The sequence below is a fragment of the Kryptolebias marmoratus genome, linkage group LG16 (assembly GCF_001649575.2).
Source record: "Kryptolebias marmoratus isolate JLee-2015 linkage group LG16, ASM164957v2, whole genome shotgun sequence".
In the NCBI taxonomy this organism is placed as follows: Eukaryota; Metazoa; Chordata; class Actinopteri; order Cyprinodontiformes; family Rivulidae; genus Kryptolebias; species Kryptolebias marmoratus.
Genome location: NC_051445.1, coordinates 3,660,448 through 3,680,732, shown reverse-complemented (window position 1 = coordinate 3,680,732; position 20,285 = coordinate 3,660,448). Strand labels below are relative to the sequence as shown.

The 20,285-nt window shown below is 39.4% G+C and overlaps 1 protein-coding gene across 9 annotated transcripts in view; it reads right to left on the bottom strand.

Moving 5' to 3' along the window:
- The window catches only part of cspg5a (chondroitin sulfate proteoglycan 5a), a 44,917-nt gene that overhangs the window by 10,653 nt on the left and 13,979 nt on the right, over window positions 1–20,285 (bottom strand). For all 9 annotated transcript variants that reach the window (XM_017428608.3, XM_017428607.3, XM_017428602.3 and 6 more), the window contains exons 2-3: window positions 14,754–15,723; window positions 1,682–1,870 (exon numbers count right to left, since the gene is read on the bottom strand). In XM_017428608.3, the coding sequence (XP_017284097.1) occupies window positions 1,682–1,870; window positions 14,754–15,723 (1,159 nt within the window). The remainder of the gene's footprint in view (window positions 1–1,681; window positions 1,871–14,753; window positions 15,724–20,285) is intronic.

Below are 20,285 nucleotides of genomic sequence, written 5' to 3'. Positions count from 1 at the left end.
TCATTATCTCTTTCCTTCCCTTCTGCAACAGTTTCTTTATCTCTCCCCCCCATCCTCTCCATGACTCTCCTAATCTGCAGTCTTCCCTTTCCTCCTCTTCTTCCTCGCTCTTCATCGATTTCTTTAAGCTGACCACTTGATGAGGCAGTGTTTACTCTTTCATGCTGCACCCCGCCGCTCACACCCCTCAGGTTGCACAGCTGTATGTAGGTCAACCCCACCTCCACCCGTTTCTCACTCCCTCCCCTCCTCCTGTTCAGACTGCCCTACTTTCAGCTGGATCCAGAGTCCCAATGACATCACCCTTTTCTCCTCTTTTTTTTTAATTCTTGCAATCCAGCATTACAGCTGCTACTCACTGCAACACTCTTCCTCCTCACCATCATCTTTAATCTCCACCATGGCTGTAGCATGGATAGCCCTGCCTGTGGAGCTAAAAATAACTCCTGCAGTGTGGGAGCTGGTGATGGGGCCTCAGTCCTCCGACTCACATTTGCATCCGTGGTGCTCGATCGCTGGGTTGCTGCTCATCTACAACAGCTTTGTTGCTAGGGAGATCGCCGCGAAAACACGAGCACCAGCAAAACAACCCCCACCCAATCCTGTTTTAAATTCAATCCAGCCCTTCAATCTGCAACCCTCTTTCACTTTCTGTTTTGTCCACCTCTTTCCAACAGTGTTTTTTTTTTAACTAATTTATTTTCCGTAAAATCTGCACTTCTGTGATGTTCTTCAGAAGTTTTGTGGTTACAGGACAGTTACTCCACATTTTATTGTTAAGATATCTGCTAACTGACACAATTTAACTTTTAGGTCAACTAGCAGCAGCAATTCTTGTTTGACTGTTTATTTGAACAGTTTATTTTTATCCTAATCTGGTACAAATCTGGAAAATTAAGGAAATTTTACCTCAATTTTAAGGTATTTTCTATTTATTCCTTGAGTTCAAAGAGTCTTTTCCTGACATCTATCTCAAGAAAATGCATACATATAACTCAAAACTAATATCACCGTATTTTTTTCCCCCTGAATTTACACCCTAAACAGGAAAAGACGATGTGTCACTGGGCTGCGACTGCTGGTGACTTGTATGATGACCTGCATTTGCAAAAGTCTCCAGAATGTCTTGCGACTTTGGCAGATTTGGCAGGGTTCTCGGTAATCATCGTCTGACTTGCAGAGGTGTACAACCCTCCTGCTTGAGTTTTGAATATGTTCAAAAAATTGAGGGGAACAAAATTTCTCTCAGAAGTTGTTACAGCGTCTAAAACTCGTCTCCAACTCATCTCAAGAGAACTAGAGTGGCATGTTTCTTTCACTCCTGCTTGCAAGTTTTCTCCTGACAGAAAACATGTACAGGTCTAAAAACAAGCTGATGATCATTTCAGATAGTGCAGCCTAAAAAGCAGTAGCATCTTTTGTTTGTGGTGCAGAAATATGGGACTACAAGCGACATCAGTTAACAAGTAATATCATATCTGAACAGAACTAAAGCTTAGTGCTAAACTAAGTTAATAGATTGCTGTTGGCTTTTTAGTTTCTGTTAAAAGTAGATTTCTATCAATTCATCACTTTTTTTCAAACTGTCAGGTCAAAAACAGAAGTGTTTTACCAAATAACTCTAACAAATTTGTTATTTTTCCTTATTAAAAGTCTCCTCAGCTCCTTGTCGGCACCTCACCTGCGCTTGCGCAATTTTTTGTTCTCCGTCTTGAGCACGTGGAGCTTCTTGGCGAAGCAGACGATGATCATGAAGAGCAGCAGGACCACCAGAGCCGAGGCGCCCACGGCCAGACACATCACCTGGAACTCGGTCACCACCGACTCGCAGCGAGCGCCCTTGTGCCAGATGTAATCCTGGACGTTGCATCTGCAGAGAGAATGTTCAAATCAAAACAGAGTTAGGAAATGTTTTCAGAAAAAAAAATTAATGACAGAGGACAGAAAGAGAAAAAACAAAATGGAAGATAATTGGGGGAAAGTTTTGAAAGGATGGTGTTTCTGTTGCTTTTAAATATCAGGAACTGCTTTGTTGAGGAAAACCATAAAAACAACTTAATGTTGTGCAACATGCTTTAAGTTGCATAAACCTTACTGTGAAATAATCTACTGCAGCAGCCTGAGTCAGCAGGGTTTGATTGACACCTTATTCAGAAAATATAATGCCTTGACCTCGCCTGTCTGCAAATGGAAAGTGAAAAAAGAAAACCAGCCTGAGGTAAAAGTTCAGCAACACAGACGTCGACTTTCTCACACAAATGGGCACGCAGCCGATGTCAAACAGTCAGAAAATACATTTCTTTTAACAGTTTAACACAACACATATGTGGACACACACAAAAAATACACAATCGCCATCTGAGTCCCATGCTCCTTTTATAATCGTCTGGCGAGGAACAGGGTCCGCCCGGGGACAGAAACCACAGAGGCAGATGGCTTTGTCTACAAACTGTTTGACCTGTAAAATGGGATATCTATTTGTGGCCTTAATGGCACTTTAAAGCAACTCAACGGCACTGTAACCTCAGATGAATTATGTGTAGATGATGTGTTAATACCCCAGACACATTTTATTTGTAGTTTAGCACACTCTTTCATTTAAAACTACTCATAAAAGAGGCATGTTTTGGACTTGGAAGATTGAGAATCAAAGCTATGACCTTATTGGACAGCCACTGAGGTAGTATACTGTAAGGATGATGTACCTAAAGCAGGCTTTGCCACTCCGTGTCAGCGTGATACAGAGTTAAATCACAATACATGCAGCTTAGCTTATCTTAAGGCCTAAAACAGAGAGAAACAGGTGCCTGCGAACACCACTAAGGCTCACTTCTTCTCACAAAAGGTGGCGTCAATGGAAGTTATACGCAAAACTAATTAATAAATGAACAAATGTTTGGTGCAATAAGCTGTGGGGTTGCTATGCAACCAGAAGAGACGTGGCACAAAAAAGAAAAAACTGAGTGGGCAAATGAATAGCTGTTCATTAGGAAACAGTATCAAGCTTTATAAACTGCATATGAATACTTTAAAGACGTCCTTCCAGGGCGACTGAATCACATATTTCAGATATCTGAACACAGTCAGAGGCTGACTTTCCTCTGCTTCTGTCTGCATGATAAACGAAGCTGAAAACCTTGTGGCTGTAACTCTTATGCTCCAAGTACATTGTTGGGAATGTTTATCACCTTCCACCTCACATACCAAAGATTTCAACAAAACTGACATACAATCTGTTAGTACTCAAAGTATTTGTTGGGGGTGAGTTTTAGCTACTGACACACCAAATGTGAGCTCAGTATCTGTTCAAATGGCTGAGTTAAATCCATTTCTGTATTTGCTAAGGTTGGTTGTATTAGGTTGACCCCTAACGTCAAGCAGATGTATACTTACAGCTGGTGATTTCTTTTCTAATTTCCAAATTACCAATATAAACATGTAAAGAAGCAGGATAACATTTTCTTACTTCTGAACCAAACCCGCCAAGTCCCAATGACATTTAATACAAAAATAATTTAAAAACTGTAATGCTTACATGCTATCCACATGTCATCATACAAGCCCAGGAGAACACAGTGATGACTTTAATTGCCGTGAAGTGGAGCGTGTGAAGAGCCAAAATGCAGACACTGAGCCTGAGGTGCTGAGTGAGAACTAAAACTTTAATAAGAAAACAAAAAGCTGTCTTGGCAGAAAACACTCTACAAAGACAAGTCAGGGAGAGTACAAGGAGCCAAAAACCATAAGCTGAAACAAAACTAAGGCTAATCCACAGGGGGGGCAACAAGACACGAGGAGGCGACAGTAAACAGGAGGTTCTGCCAAAGGTCCGAGGAGCAGAGAGGGGTGATTACTGAGTAGAGGCAGGTGAGCTGATTTCAGATGGAACGCAGGTGAGTTAAACAGAAACAAGCTGAAACAAAGAGGCTTAACTACTTCACTATAAACACAAACAACATCCCAGAGTCATGACAATAATTGTTTTACAAGAATTTTGACTTGAACTGATGTGTTAAAACCATTACTGGTGCAAAAACGAAAAAAATAAAAATAAAAATCAGATCCATGGATCCATTTTGTGGGAAATAAAAATATATATGACAAAAATATGAACATGTTCCACTATTCTCTTGTTACAGTCCTAAATGTATAATGTTAAAAAAGATTTTTATTAGTAACTTTTTAAAAAAAAACAGAATTGTCACCAAACTAGAGCCAAGTTTTCGAGCCCTCTGAGGGAATGTCGTTTGATGAAAACCTAAAAAGTTTTAATAACATTTTTTTTCTCAAGACAAAAACATTTCAGACGGATGCGTCACGGTAAAGTGAGGTAAAATATTGCAGCCTTGATGAAAAACTCACAAAGAAACTCTCCACTCTGTTTATCACACATTTAAGATTCGATGTACAGACGCACGCACACAGATGACGGTGTGTGAAGTGAATGAAGGGCTCAGGGTGTGCGGACGTTGCAGTTATACGCTTTCCATGCTAAGTAGTTTCCTTTTAAAGGTTGATTTCCTGAATCCTTCCTGAAACCTTTTTAATTTGCCAGCTGAGAGGAAGAGCGCTGGCAAGCAGCCAGGAGACATTTTGAGCATGGGCATGTGTGAGAACGAGTGAGAGAGAGAGAAATAGACGAAAAGAAAATTTAAAACAAAAGATGAGGCCTGATATCACATTTTCAAGGAGCCTTCAACCTGGGAGTGTTTCTGTGTTTGGACAAAGGAAAGGTTTACGTAAGTCGGAGGGAGAGTGGGGGAGGGATGGAAGTAAAAAAAAAAAAAAAAAGCAGAGAAAGGGAAGGAGATGAACGAGGATGTGCCGGTCACCATGGCAACCCAGCTGAGCAGCAAACGGCGCAGACGAGGAACTGACATGTCATGCCATCACAGGCGGGCGTCTCTGCTGATTGGCAAAAGGAAACTGAATTCTGTTTTTCTGTCTTTTCACCCCCTCTGACTCCATCTTCTCTCTCTCTCTCTCTCATCCACCCTCTGGAGCCAAACAGCTCCAGCTGAATCACGTCTCCTTCGGTCTGTGTAACTCAACAGGTTTTATTTAGTTGAGTTTTTGGAAAACAGCAGTACAAGACAACTCTTGTAGCTTTATTATAAATAAAACAATGAAGATAAAACCATCAGTAAATCTGAGGTATCGACTTTATAGCCCTTTATAATTTATGGTTCAAAAAAAGGCAGATATTTTACAGCCTAAAAGTTGCCAATAAAACAGAATTTGAACAAGTTTATTACTCAGGTCAAAAAGTCAAGTTCTGAATGACTCAGTGATGTGAAGCTGATGTAATGTTTTCCTTTTTTTACTCTCAGTTTAGTACATTTAAATGGAAACACTACTATTAAACTGTTTTTTAAAAATCTTTCAGTGTTTGGTGATATGTTATAGACGTGTTCAGAGGTTTGAACTCTTTGACAAGCCACTTTTTGTTAATGCAGATCTGAAGGAGCTTGTTGCAAATATAAATAATATTATTTTTGTTTGACAAAGGTTAATACAAAACTAACCTCTCTGTTAACAATATCATTTAGTTGATCTTGTTCAGTAAATGTTAGCTGTGCTGTGGTCTGCTGATGGAGCGGCATCGTTGCCAGAAACAGCAGAAGGATCGATAAACTCATTCACAAGGTTAAAAGGAAATTAATAATCAGAACCAGGAGACATTTGAGTTAGTGTAGAAAAAGAAATGAAACAAATGATAGCTATATGGTGACGCAGAGAGAAGGTCCTGGGTTCTCTGTGCATGCATGAATTTTGCTAAAATACTCTGTCCTTGGATTTACATTTCCATTTTTTTTTTTGTGGGATGCATTCCCAGTGTCCCATGGGAGTTTTAAAAGTCATCATTTTATTAGTTTATATAACTGTCCAAATCTTTGAAAATCATCATGTCATTCGGATTGTAAATTTTCAAATATTAATTAATCTGCTAATGAAATGTAAGTAGTATAAGTAGGATCATCGCAGTCTCCAGGATTTGTCCTATTCTTTTTAAAAGATGTCTCCACTTTGTGAATTCAGGTTTGAGAACCACAAAGAGGTCAGAGAAGTCAGAAAGGACTCAGAAAGGAACCGTCATGATGGATTCCTGGTTCTTTCATGAAGCAGAAAATAAACAAACAGAATAATTTCATCCCATTCATAAGGACTGCTGGAACACTGTCAGGCTGTGGAAATACTTTTAGTTTTTCATCAGATTTTTTGCTGATGGATAGATTTCCATGAATAGATTTCCTCCTTCAAGTCTCAAGACCAAAGCAGCCACAAAAAGCAACTTTTTAACAAGGATGAAACAACTGATCGTGTCAATGAAGTTCAAAGGAATCCGACTCCTCTCTCAGCCATCATCGCTTTTCCACCATAAAACCTCCTGCTTGTCCCACAGCAGAGGTTTTTCCCCACCAGCCTGTCATCATCTCCTTTATCGTGGCTCATCGCAGCCACATGTTGAGCAACATCACAGCCTGGCAGGGATACAGCAGAGTTAGCACGGGGACAGAGGAAGCTGCACAAGCTAACAAATCCTCAGTTTTCACCTGACTAGGCTGAGCCAAGAGAGGGATGCTTCTTTCATTTGTAGAGGATGACAAAGATGCAAAGAGGCTGCAGTTTAATAAGGCATCCTGTTGGTTCTGATGAGGGTACAAATGGGTGAGAAGAGGAGAAAGACTCATATCTCACTGGGCTGCAACTTTTGGAGACTTGCTTATGACTCAAAATTGTGAGAAAATATTTAAATATTCAGCTGAATTCAGAGTGTTGGTGACACTGTACCTACCTTGGCAGCTGGGCCCAAGTTCATGATTTTATTTACTGAAGTACACTTTTAAAATGAAGATAGACAGATTAGGATAATTTTTCAGGTTTTTAGACCTGGACATGTTTTCTGGCAGAGGAGAGCACAACTTTAGCACTCTCGAGACACTTTGGGTCACCTGCGACGCCTCTGGGACTATTTTGAGAGAAATTTTTTCACACAAGTTTTTTGAACATGTTCAAATTTCAAGCAACAAAACTGCAAGCCTCTGCAACTCACACAAGAAAACAAAAACACACTGACGAGTGTTTCAAGACATTCTGGAGACTAAACGAACGCCGCTCATCAACTCGTTGCCAGCAGTCACAACAGGACAGTGAGAAAGAGGCTGTCACCTGTCTGCACATGTCCGAATGCTAATGATCACACAAAAAACCCAAAACCTGCAGCAGTAAAACAAATCTTTACAAGAGCAGATGAAACTGAGCAAAATTTGGAAGATCTCACCTAAATAGCCATTTGAGTCTTGATCCCTGAGGTCGAGAAAACCCACAAAAGACTCAAATAAAGATATGAAGGCTTTCAGAATTGTGCCACTTGTGTGATCATAGGGCTTTCTCTATTCATAAATACTTAATACTTACCAAGAGGGAAAAGTAGTGTTTCCTTTAAAATATGAAGTGAGAACACGAAGGAACTAGGATTGCATTTTAACAAGGTTCTAAAAAAGACAGAGGAGGAAGGCCTGACCTGAAATAGCCACTGACAGGAGAGGACGCACAAGGTTGCTGAATATTTTAGCATAAACTCCAGTTTTGCATTAAAAACAGGTCTATTTTTTACACATTTTATGCTCAAAGCAAAACATATTTTTTGCAAGACCTGCAGAGAAGTAAGTAAAAACTGTCAAGCCTCCAGATGTGTGGACAGAAGGCCAGCAGAGGACAGGAGAGAGTACACTGTGCTGCCACTAAAAACTCTCTGATACTGGCACTGGAACAAAAAAACTTGAGTTTCTTTTTCCCCCCAAAAAAAGGGAAACTTTCTGATTTTGCTAATGGCTTTGGGAGGGGAAAGGAAACTCCAGGTCGGGCTGAGGGCAAGCTTTACAAGCCTGACAAAGAGGAGAAGAAACAACTGGAGTTTGATCTCCTCAAATTAGAACTTTAAGGAAGACAGAGGATAAAGTTTTCTGTTTCTTTGTTTTATTTGACCAACGAAGAGATGTCTGACTGAGTTAGAATGGGGTAAAGCTAATGTCCTGAAGACAACTCCACCAAACTGAACTCTTTTAGAGGTTGCATCACTGGGAGGAGATCCCATGGAGCCATGTGTGACGGCTGTGGATGACAAGCGGAAAAATATGAAGTGAAGCTGAGTTGAATAATAATAATTTTGTATGAAATATAAAAAAAATAAAAGAATTGGCAGATGCTGTCAAGTTGTGTTTAACAGAGCAGAACAAGACTGGGACTGTTATATAGAAACAAACATATGAAAACTAAATCAAATTGATGATTTTTTGTGTGTTTGAACTCGTTTTACCTGGAAGTCAAAGACGATTTATATAAGAGAGTCCGACAAAGGCCTGACACAGCTGAAAAGTCCAAACAAAACTTCTAAACTTGTTGTTGCCTTTAAATAAAGACAGATTAGAGACAGAACTGAATATTTCCTTGTGGTGCCAACTCAGCAGCACATTTAGAACAAAACAGCTTAAATAAAATATTGGCTTCCATTATGCAGATGGCATCATTATATCCTTATTAGCAGCCACAATGGGGACAAAACTGGACCATTCAATCAGCCAGTATTGTTTAATCCTTCTGTCTGAGAACTGAAAAAGGATTTAAAAGCAACATAATCAGTATTCTCCTTTTGGCCATAAAAGAATTCCACTAATTTAAACACTAATTATCATGTTTGTTTGTTTCAGTCTTGAAATTATTAATTATCATGAATAAAATGTTCTAAAAAAAACAAAAAAAAGCAGATCCACTGATTTAAAATTTTCTAAATCTATTTTTTTATATTATACACAGAAAAATAGGTTGGTTGCACTGTTAGTTAACTTGCTCAATAATGAAATGAGTAGTTAAAAATCAATATGAAAAATTGTGATTTTATTGTAAAGAAATCATGATGTGATATGTTTGAATCCTTCTTTCAAGGTAAAGCAGTAAAGCATGAAAAGAAAAGAACTAGGACGTTCTGAATAAATGACCCTCGGTTGCTGAACAAGTTTTTAGTGTCAGCTGATGTCACCAGAGATGAAAAACACTGCAGTTAAGAGTATAAGCACAGCAAAGCATGCTGGATAAACACTTACCTCCAGCTGCAACATCTGGTTAGTAATAAACACCTAATTTGGCTCATTTCATTTTGCTTGTCACATTTACGTAACATTTTCTGCAGAACCGTCCGCAGTTCTGCTAAGTCCTGTCGTTCCTATTGTCGCGCGCAGTCAGACTGTTAGTGCTGCTAATGACTCATTCAGCAGAGATTTATCTGACTGTAACTAAAAGCTATTTACATAAAACCTCTGGATCCCCAGAGAGCAGTCACAACACTATAAACTGCAAACTAATTACAGATTCACAGATGAGCCCTGTGTCACTCTGCACTGCAGCCGTTTACTGAAACTGAAAAGGATCGGTTCACAAAAACTGCTCCGCTTCTGACAAATCATATTAAATCAGCCCGGAAGGTGCTCAGTTTCTCCTTAAGATGTAAGGCACAGACAGGAGTTTATAATAATGTATCAAAACAATAAAAAAACAATGAATAGTGGCTGCACAGAAGCTTTGCCCATCAGGGGGCAATATCTTTTTACAGCCACTAATTTATTTCTGAGAGGTTTAGTAGACCCATCAGCTTCAGAGCCAGGCTCAGTAAAGATTTATGTCTCAAACAATGTGGACTAAATTTGTTTAATTTAACTGTAATTACCATAATTAGCTAATTGGGACACAGTGAATTTATGCAGTGCATGCATTCCTAACATTTGCTGACCAGTTTTAAACTATAAAATGATCCAACTCTAACAAATCTGCCTTATACATTCTTATACAACAACTTTTTGTTGGTTTCTGGCACAGGTGCTTCATTTTTCATTTGTTTTATCACCAAAATAACAAATAATTAACCTAAGGAGTAAATGTCACCAGTGATCCTATAATGACTTGTAGGAAAGTTGTACTGACTGAATATTTTAAAAGAGAAGTTTTAAGTGCTTTACAAATAAAATGTTTTAGCAGAAGAGAGGTTTTATCACCTTCTTATTATCACCATCTTTGAAATAGCACTTTAAGGGAGTCCTAAATATATTTCAGCAGCAAAATGACTGAAATGATTATTTATTAAACACATATTCAGTGCCTAGTATTTTATTTAGCTGTTAGTCATATCACATCATAACAAACCCTGACTTTAAGGAGTTAAATAAAAATCCCTTTGGTAGAGCTGATTTCAGATGTAATAAATTCCATCAGCATCTGGTTGTACTTTGAGGGGGAAAAACGTAACAGAACTCCACTATTTTTTATATCAATATATCCGTTGGAAAGGATTTAGTGATGGCTACTCTTTCAAAATAAGAGCATTCAGAGGAACTGGAAATTGAGAGAAAGAAATAAAACAGAGACAGAGAAAACAGATGTGCTGCACTGGAGAATATGCACATAAAGATCAGTGAGAAAACACAAATGAGTGTCTTTGTTTGCCATGCAGACAGGTTTAAAGTTTAACTTGGAGTCATCGCTTCAGATAACCTGCAGCGGGACGCTCAAAGCCAAAAGCTAATTTGTGCAAATCTGTGAGTGTGTTGTCATTGATAAAATATTTCCATCAGATCTCTTTTGGCAAAAACAAGCTGTGGATTGCATGTGTGTTTACATGTGTGTGTGTGTGTGTGTGTGTGTGTGTGTGTGTGTGTGTGTGTGAGTTCTCAGCAGCCATTAATCTCCCCTGTGTTTGACCCCTGGCCTGGTTCCACCTCTCTATGCTCTTTGACTTTAAAGTGATCCGTAAAACACCCATAATCCTGCGTGTGGATTCTGTCTTTATGTTTTTGTGCATTTGTGAGTGTTTTCATCTTATGACCACACAATCTAAGGTGGCTGTTGGTGTTCTTAATTACATCAAGCTGCAACACACACCACAGTAAACTGAACCTGGCTCAGCTGAGTCGTTTCCATACTGGCAAGCATTACAAGGTTCTGACTCATTCTCTCGCTCAGTTTCTCTTCCACCTCTGCTTTTATTTTCTCTCGGTTCATTTCTCTTTCACGTCCCATTGATACTGTCTTACGTTCATTTCTGACGATTGCTCCTTTAGTCTCTTTCCTTCTGAATCTGCCTCTCTCAAAATCAGAACATAAACACTTTCTCTGTCCCTCTTTATTTGCCTTTACTGGAAGCTTCCCCTCGGTCTTTCCCTCCCTTTCTCCGAATATGGTCCTTGGTTCTGCAGCTCCAGAAAAGGAAGCAGTTTATGACACAAACACTGTCAGATCCCATCTGTCAGAGGACAGGAGAGCCAGCACCGGAGATGCCACAGATACCTTAAAGAAGAAGATCCTATCACTCTGAAGCTTTAGAAACTGGCTGGGATTTAGAGCTAAAATCTTGCAACAGAGATTTAATGAAAAAGAAAAAAGATATTAATGATTTGGGTAGCAACAAGTGAGTGAATTTTACCATATCTGTTAAAATGGAAGCTTTAATACATGATGGAGGTTATTTTTTTCCATTCTTAAGATCATTATATTTTTAATTCTGTTTTAAGGTAGGTGTACATCATTGCTTTTCTTGAGAAATGTTCAACCTGTCTCTATTCATGTTTTATTTAGGATATAAAAAGGCCTATTTATTTCGACGTAACACCATAATTTATCATTGCAAAAAAAAAAGAGAAGAAAAAAAAGCTTATAGGCCTAACATTCTTTGAAGAAAAGCTTATCATCCACTACCTTTCATGCCAGAGTTTTAAACTTAAATCATCCTATCCTGGGACTGAATGGGGTTATGGCCCTTTTGGTCAAACATTGTAAATGATGTAGTTGTTCAGTCAGTAAATATTTTCTGAGAGTTGCATTAAAGCCGATACATTGGTTCACAAGATATTTTGCTAATGGGCAAAAACATTATTACCTTTCACAATTGGCAGCGGGGGATAAAGAAGGTCTAAATGGAAGCAGCCCTGGCTGAAATGTCTTAACTTTTAGTACATTATTCTGGTTAAAACATATCATATAATTTATATCTTCTTACTAACATCTGCATCTGTTAGAGATGTAAATAATGCGCATCCACAGCTTACAGGTACAGGTTTTTAATTTAAATTTTAGGGCTACAAAAGGAACACATTAACATGTTGTATCATTTCTTCTTCTCCTTTGAAACAAACAGTTTAAGATCCTATTTTTTTAAAAAAGCTGCCCCTGTGAAGAGGTTGGTCAAGATGGCCAATGAAAGGTAAAGGTAAGCCGCCAAACTTTAACACTTTGAGTTGTATTAATGGTTTGAATTGGTGAAGATTTCTCTATCCAGAGAGATTTAGGAGTTGGTAACATTGTGTGGCTTAAAATGTGGTAATCTGGGATTCCTGCAGGAGTCTCAGTGTTTCAGAAAGCATAATTTCTTGTTTTCATCAGAATGAAATTACATGCATCACTTGACAGACGACATTTAGAGCTAAAACTGGCTGCAGTGACAAGCAGTAATCTGAAATCAATTAAATGTAGCTCTCTGTACAAGTGAGTTAAGATGGCTGGTCTGAGGTCAGTGAACAGCACTTCAAAGGGTTGTGTGTTTTACTGCAGAGGGCTCAAGACCCAAACATTCACATCTCTGTAATTAATTTATCCTCTTGTATGAAACAGTTCTGGTTCAGCTGCGAACACCAGCGCATACAGAAATTAAAATTCAACTGAAATGAACTCACTGTTTTATGAGTAAACTCAACCTCATGTGTAACCGTACACACAGTTGTGCCTTCACACACACACACACACAGAGGAGCATTTTGGTCCTTATCTGTGCCAGCGCTCCATTGACCCATATCATGCTTCTGCCCAGCAGTCAGTATGTTTCTGACTCACTCTCAGGAGATTCATCACTGCTGCTTTCTGCTGACTGCAGCCCCAAATCTGCCCTAAATATCTGCACGTTTTTTCTGCCTAATCATCAACCAAATACTTTGTTTCTGAATTGGTCTTTCATTGTTTTATTTCTAACATAACTGTTATATATTAATAGGAGGATTATACTTTCCAAAGTTTTAGGCTCAAGCCATTTTTTTAAATGCACTGTGAATAAATATGTGTGGGATCCAAATTTTAAATTTTTGTTGATGAATACAAGAAAACTCTATATTATTTGGCGTCTCAGGCAAAAGTGATGCAAGACTATCAGAAAGTACAAAGTTACATCATACCAGAGACATGTTTTAGGTAAAATCAACTAATGCCACCAAAACCTTAGCTGACAGTTTCTTATACTGTATTTAATAAAGCGTGGATGTCATTCAATGACTTATTCTGTCTGTGTGAAGTAAACATCAAAAAATACACAGACTGATGGTAGTAAACAAGCTGAATATCAGATAATATTGATGTTAGGTTGATATATGAATATAAGTTTAAACATTTGTATATTTCCCCTCAAGAATAAAGAAAATATTTTGATTGTTCTGAAAACTACAAACTCTAAATTACATTTTTGTGCTGATTAGGCCTTTATTTGAGAGTAAAGATAATTTATATTGTAAAACAGATCTTATTTATTTGTAAGTTGACTTTAAAATCAGGTTAAATAAAATATGTAAACTTTTGTTTTGGAGAGGCAATATGTTTGCTGCAACCTGTTGATTGGATTAAAAACTCTTGAAATAATCATAATAAAAAAAAAACCTGTTTAAATTCTGATTTAAGTGCTTTGTTTTGACAGAGACGGGTGGGGGTTGAAAGATGAGCTAAGACCAGGGTCATGACCACAACTAGGGATAAAAAAAAATCTATAAATCCTCAGTGAGCAGAAGGCAGAGATGGGGGTTGTCTGAGGACATAAATCACTGACCTTGTTTTTTTGGTGTAGGTTAATCTGACCTCTCTGAGGGGGTTTTCTAAAACATCCAACATCTTAATTCTTTAAGTTCAGTCAGAGATGTCTGCGGTGAATTTGAGTTTATGTTCAGTTGAGAAGGTTGTATAAGTCGTTCTTAAATATATAGAAACAGCTCTAGTCATGGGGATAATCAGCACTGTGAATAGATCTGCATGTTAATCTCCACAGCTGCTCAATAATTGGAAGTTTCTCCTCTCTGATTGGTTGGTTCATTCATTTTATGATTATGGGGAAGTTTTGTAAAATCAACTGCAGAGCTGACACATTTCTCAGACTTTCTAAACTCTGCTGATCTTGAAGAGAACAAGTTTAAAAAGCTGTAGCCATGTGCGTCTTATTGGCCAAAATATTCACTTTTATTTAATTTTGTCCGTTTGAGCATAAACTGCTCTGGAAAGAAGAATGGCCCATTAATAACATGAACCATCAGGGTAAATATATATTTTTTAAAAGTATGATAACATTTTGTCCCAATATAAATAATAATAAATAATTCTCCTAATCTGTTTGACTTTTGACTTCCACCTGGATTCATGACTACAGGGTCTATATTGGACTAAGTCCTGAGGAAAGGCTTTACTGTAATTTGTGGTGGATGCAGCTTTAGTCATAATGTTTATTTTAGTGTGAGTTTGAGTTTTGCTTGTGGTTTCAAAAAAATCCTCTCAAAGGAATTTAAAAAGTTTGTTTTTTCTTATGGTGGTTTACTCAAAAAGTTTAAAACTACTTTTCAAGAAACTCTGAACAGAGGTAAGAATTGGTACTTAATTGTGAAACTCTTTATGTAAATCTAAATCCATCTCTGGATGAAGGATTTCTGAACAGAGTTTAACATTTCCATACTGCTTCTTACCTGCAGAAAATTTCCTCTCCATCCAGCTGGTAACACTGTCCTCCATTGAAGCAATAGTTGGGCTGCATCTCGCAGGCCGAGCGGCAGCTTCCATTTACCATCTGGCTGCCAACTCTGCATCCATTAGATGAGATGGCTGGGTTTGCCACCCCACGAATGTTGGGTACTGGAATGCCGATGCCGGGGAAGAAGGAGCCAGACCCTGGGACCCGGGGCTTGGAGCGAGCAGGAGACCCAGCAGCTTCTCGAAGGTCTTCATCGCTCTCATAGACATCGGTTGTGGTGCTGTAGGTGTACTCGTCGACAGTGGGAGACACGCCGTCTTCATAGGGGGTAATATAGTCGTAGGTTTCCGACATTGCCCAGGAAGTTGCATCACCGCCTTGCAGCTCGTGGGCCAGAGATGAAGGAGAGGGAGGGGCTAGGTCTAGGTTACGCCCACGAGAGGAGGGGTCAAAGAAGTCTACGTGGAGGACGTCTGGGTTGGAGGGGTTGGTGGTGGCTGGTGGCGGGGCAGCAGTGGTGGTGGTCAGGTGGTCCAGATCAAACACGGCTGTGTCTTTGACACGAACCCAAGGTGGGTCGGTGTGTGGCAGACGTTCCTCCTCTTCATCCCTCACCTCCTCTCCCTCCAGGACTTCAGGTACATGAGGGTTGCTAGGCAACAGGTGTTCCGTCTCAGCTGAATCAGGGCTGATCTGGGGTGGTGCCGCCACGCTCACTTCCTCCACCGTGGGAACCAGCGTTTCGCCGAACATGCCGCTGCTCTGATCCTCCTCCTTGTCTCCACGTGGCGCCCGGCCCGCCCTCGGGGTCACAGTACTGATCAGGTCAGAAGTGGCAGAGTTGCTCATTCCGGTTACCGTGGCGATAACTTCATTTAACTTTCCTGGCCCATCGTCCTCGATAAATGGAGAGGTGATGTTGACTTTGCTCTCTGGCTCAGTTGCATTGGTCCCAATGAGAGCTCCTGCAAGCAAACAGAGAAAAACCTCTTAGTATAAATTAGTCCTAATTGAAGTACTCTGAGGAAGAAATATTTGCTTGATAATTTATTCCATGCCACTGTCAGTAAATGTAGATTTATTGTAGTGTCTGACTGCACCAACAGGTTCAGTCAGATAAAGTTGTTACAGGTGTTTTGACTCAAAGAAACAAACTTCCTGCCAGAATCTGCTGCGTAAATTGTGCAGATAAAAACTGGAACTGAAAAATGGAAAAGTTATCTGACAGTTCTGTGTTTTTGTTAACTTCCAGAAGTTCTTCCTGATGCAAATCTAGGATATTTGTACGATGACACTTGCCAGGAGTCAAGTCCAGGATAGCAAAGTGCTGCTAACAAGAATCAAAGTTTTAAATATGACCTTCCTTCTTTGCATGCATGAGCCTTGTTTGATTCACTGTTTCCAGTACAAGTCTATTATCAGTTGGGCTTTTCTCATATTTGAGAATTAAAAAGCTGTTTTTCTCTACTGCAAGCTAAAACACAGAATTATCTAATCATTATATCCACTCAGCTTCTTTCTGATGCCTGTTAAACAAATATCAAAAGTAACTGCTAATCTTTATTAACCTCTGCCAAGATAAATAAAACTGTTGAAGGAAAAATTTGTCAGTCTGGAAAGGAATAGTGTCTATGAGAAGAACTGGTGGTTATCAAAGTAATCAAGACAAACTCTTCAGAGTAAAACTGCTGAGATAGGAGCTTTTTACACCCAGATGTGGAAATAAAGTTAATCTTTTAACCACCATGTTGTCAAAACCAATTATCATGAAATAGCCAAGTATCAATAGGTCAAAAATAAAAAAGACACCCTGATTTAACACACAAACCTGATGAGTGGAAACAGGGAAAAACTGAAAATAAGAGCTGAGAAAAATCTTCTATTTTCTTTTTTCTTTTTTTTAATAAAGCAGCATTTGTAGTTTTTGTATGCGGTTCCGTTTACTATTTCTAAATTCAGCTCTAGTCAAGTACCTAACATTTTACTGCCACAGCTTTGAACACTAAAAAATGAACAGAATGGACTCAAAGAGTCTGATGACTGAAATAAAATAAAATGAGACCCTATTGGCCGGATCCTCCAGTTGATTACTCCATCTGAGGGGGGCTCGTCGACTTGTGCAAAAAGCTGCTTTAGAGTCGTTCCCTCTTTTGCAATAAAGGAATAACTCACTAATGTACTTGAATGACGGGTAGTTGGGATTAGGGATTACAGGTTTGAGGAGGGGAAGGATTTGGGGGTGCACTGATGATGATCCTGGTGAGTCTCAGACAAAACAATGTCTCGACAGATGTAAGAAATCTACAACCTAAATATGTGAAGCCAACCTGATCGCTGAGAAACTGATGCAGCACTGTTCTTCTTAGATTAACTCCACACTGACACAAGGAGGGATTTTCAGAAAACAGAAAGCAGGAAAACACAGAATTACTCCTGCAGACTGGATAACTCAGGAATAGGTATTGGTTTACTTCAGGACATTTCCTTGGAACAAATCGACTCCAGTTTACATAATCTGAAAGCTTCTTCTCTGTGCTCTGCTCCCACTGTTGATCATGACATTTTAGGCTCAAACAAAAAAAGAAAATTTCCCCTTAAACCTTAGGAGCCACATCAAGTCTGCTGAGTTGTAGCTACGATATTAGCATGTGGAAAATATTTCATGCCAACTGAGTGCTGAAAACTTTAAAGTTCTCACTGCAACACAACTTATCACACATGCCGACTGTTAACTAAAACTGAAAACCTGTCAGAAACAAGATAAGTGAAACATTCTGTTACATTAAACTGAAAAAACAGGGATTATAGAAAACTCAGAGCCAGGAAAGGCAAACCAAACAGACTATAAAAACCCAAAATGTTACACCAGCATTCCTTGAAGGACTGCATACCACCTGGCATGGCTTTAAACAAAGATCCTACAATAACAGGAAATTACACGATCGCCAGACATTTTATGTGCCATGTGATAAAAATTACATTTCTTCCATTTTATCAATAATAATAATAATATTAAACCAGTCTGGCCACTTTTTAGATGATCCAATATCTGCACGTGCAAAAAAAAAAATATATTTTTTCTGTTTTAGACAAGAAAAAGTCCTGTCAGAGGTAAGGGGTTCAGTTCCCATCATGATCCCCTGCAGTGCACTCTTGATCCTGTAAGGAGCTTTGCCTGATCTCCTCCTCCTAATGGCATATGTGAGGATATCTGTGAGGATCTTTACTGACTTCTGTTAAGCTCCGATCATGAACCTCGGAGAGTTTAATCTTTAAAAAGTCTTCTCCACTCTCAGAGAATCTTCATTTACACAACTGGATATTTAAAAATATTTACAAAAGTTATTAAAACTTTAATATGATGTCTGATTTTAGTTCATTTTCATAACTTAATATCAGATATTTGTTGACGGTAACTAAAGAACTTGTCATTATAACAAAGGTTCTGTCATCACAATGTCTGCAGGGCTTCTAAGTAAAGATTTAATAGTAAAATTTAAGTAAAATCAGTGTGCAGAAAATCAAACTCTTTCTCTGGGGTGGGGATGAGTTTCTGCTTCAAGGAGGAGTTTAAATATCTGAGAGTCTTGCTGATGAGTGGTGGTAGGACGTAGCAGGAGATGGACTGACAGCCTGAAGCCTCATCCACAAGAATGAAGGTGTTGCTCCAGTCTCTCGTTGTGAAGACAGAGCTGAGTCGAAAGGCAAAGCTCTTGGTTTACTGGTCCGTCTACGTTACAGCCCTCACCTGTGAGGTTATGAGGTACGATTCATGACTGAAAGAACGAGATCCTGGATACCAGCGACTGAAACAAGCTTCCTTCGTAGGGATGTGCTTTTCCACATCGAAGGGAGTCAGCTGAGGTGGTTCCGGCATCTGATTCGGATGCCTCCTGGACGCCTCCCTTTGGAGGTTTTCAGGGCCGCCCCACTGGGAGGAAACCCCGGGGCAGATCTAGAACTCCCTGGAAAGATTAAAGTTAAAGATTGTCACACACCTGAGTGTGTGAAATTTGTTCTCCGCATTTGACCCATCCCCTGAGGGAGCGGTGAGCAGCAGCAGTGCCACGCTCGGGAATCATTTGACACTCTTAATGAGTGTCAAGCAATGGGCAATGGGTCCCATTTTTACAGTCTTTGGTATGATTGAACCCACAACCTCCCAGTTTCAGGGCAGACACTCTACCACTAGGCCACTGAGCTGGTGTCCTCTCTCACCTGGGAACACCTTGAGATTTTCAGAGTGTTGCTGGGATGGATGGGCTTCCTTCCTGGATGTGTTGCCTTGGTGACCTGACCACAGATATGCGGCAGAAAATAGATGAATGCACGGAAATATAGTCAAATTTCTGTGCTAGGTTTTAAGGTATTGACAGATGATCGCATGAAATAAATCATACTTGTGTTGGTTATTTTTTTGCTTTGATGTAATTAGAGTAAGATGTGAATCTGCAGGTGTGAGGATGCTCCTGCTGCTGTATCTCCTTCATATTTATGGAACATCGACGTTCCACACAATAAAAATCAAGATCATAAAGTCGTGAATACGTGTTCAGGACATTACACTCCTGCAAAGAAGAACTACACATGACTACACCAGCGTTACTGTTTCTTCCTGTCACCGTGAGGCGTGAAGCTGTCTCTGCAGACACACATCATCTGGTGGAAGCCTTGAGTTTAATGAAGATTTTATTTATCAGAAGCAAGCAGCATTTTTTTAGGTCGTCCCTGGGCTAATCCTTCAAGCAGTTCCACAGTCCACTGCTGTTTAGCCCATCAACTGAAGAGCCAAAAAGATAAAATGCAAAACCCACACGGTTTTTCTTCTCTCAAATGCACTCATAAAAAAAGAATCAGCTTTAGTTTAACGGCACAAAGGCTTTATAGTCACTAATGCTTGATGCTCCGCAGGAGATAAGAATATAAAATGAAAAATGTTTCTGTCTTTTACCAATTGACAACTACACACACACACCTGATGGGAATATGCTCTGCTTTAAATTTAATAAACTTCTCCTCCTGCTGCTTTTACTAAAATTGCAACAAGCCTGATAAATGTAAAACTGGATAACAGACACTAAAGGATGCCACAACTTCGAGAACAATGACAAAGGATGATGGGTCGAGGTGCTGAGGAGGAACAGGGGGGGAAAGAACACAATGACAGGGAGAAAACAAGAACAGGAACAGAAAGAAAAAGTGTGGGCGATGACATGCATCGTGATTGATGGGAAAAGATGGTGAAAGAGGCAGACTGACAAAGCCAGAGAGAAGAAGAGATGTTCATGGGCTGTGATAGACTCTCTGACTTTTACTCTGGCTGTGCCGATCTGTCAGCTGCCGAGGATGAATCACACTCCAGAGATCTTCTATTAACTTTGTTCTGTTCAAAAGTCACCTTCCATCAGTCTGATTAAAGTACAGCATGATCCTGATTCAAGAGGTAATTGTTACTAAAAGATGCTGTCATTCTTGTTTATAAGGGTTGGATCCTTGCATCTTAAAAGCAACGAGGCTCCAAAACAAT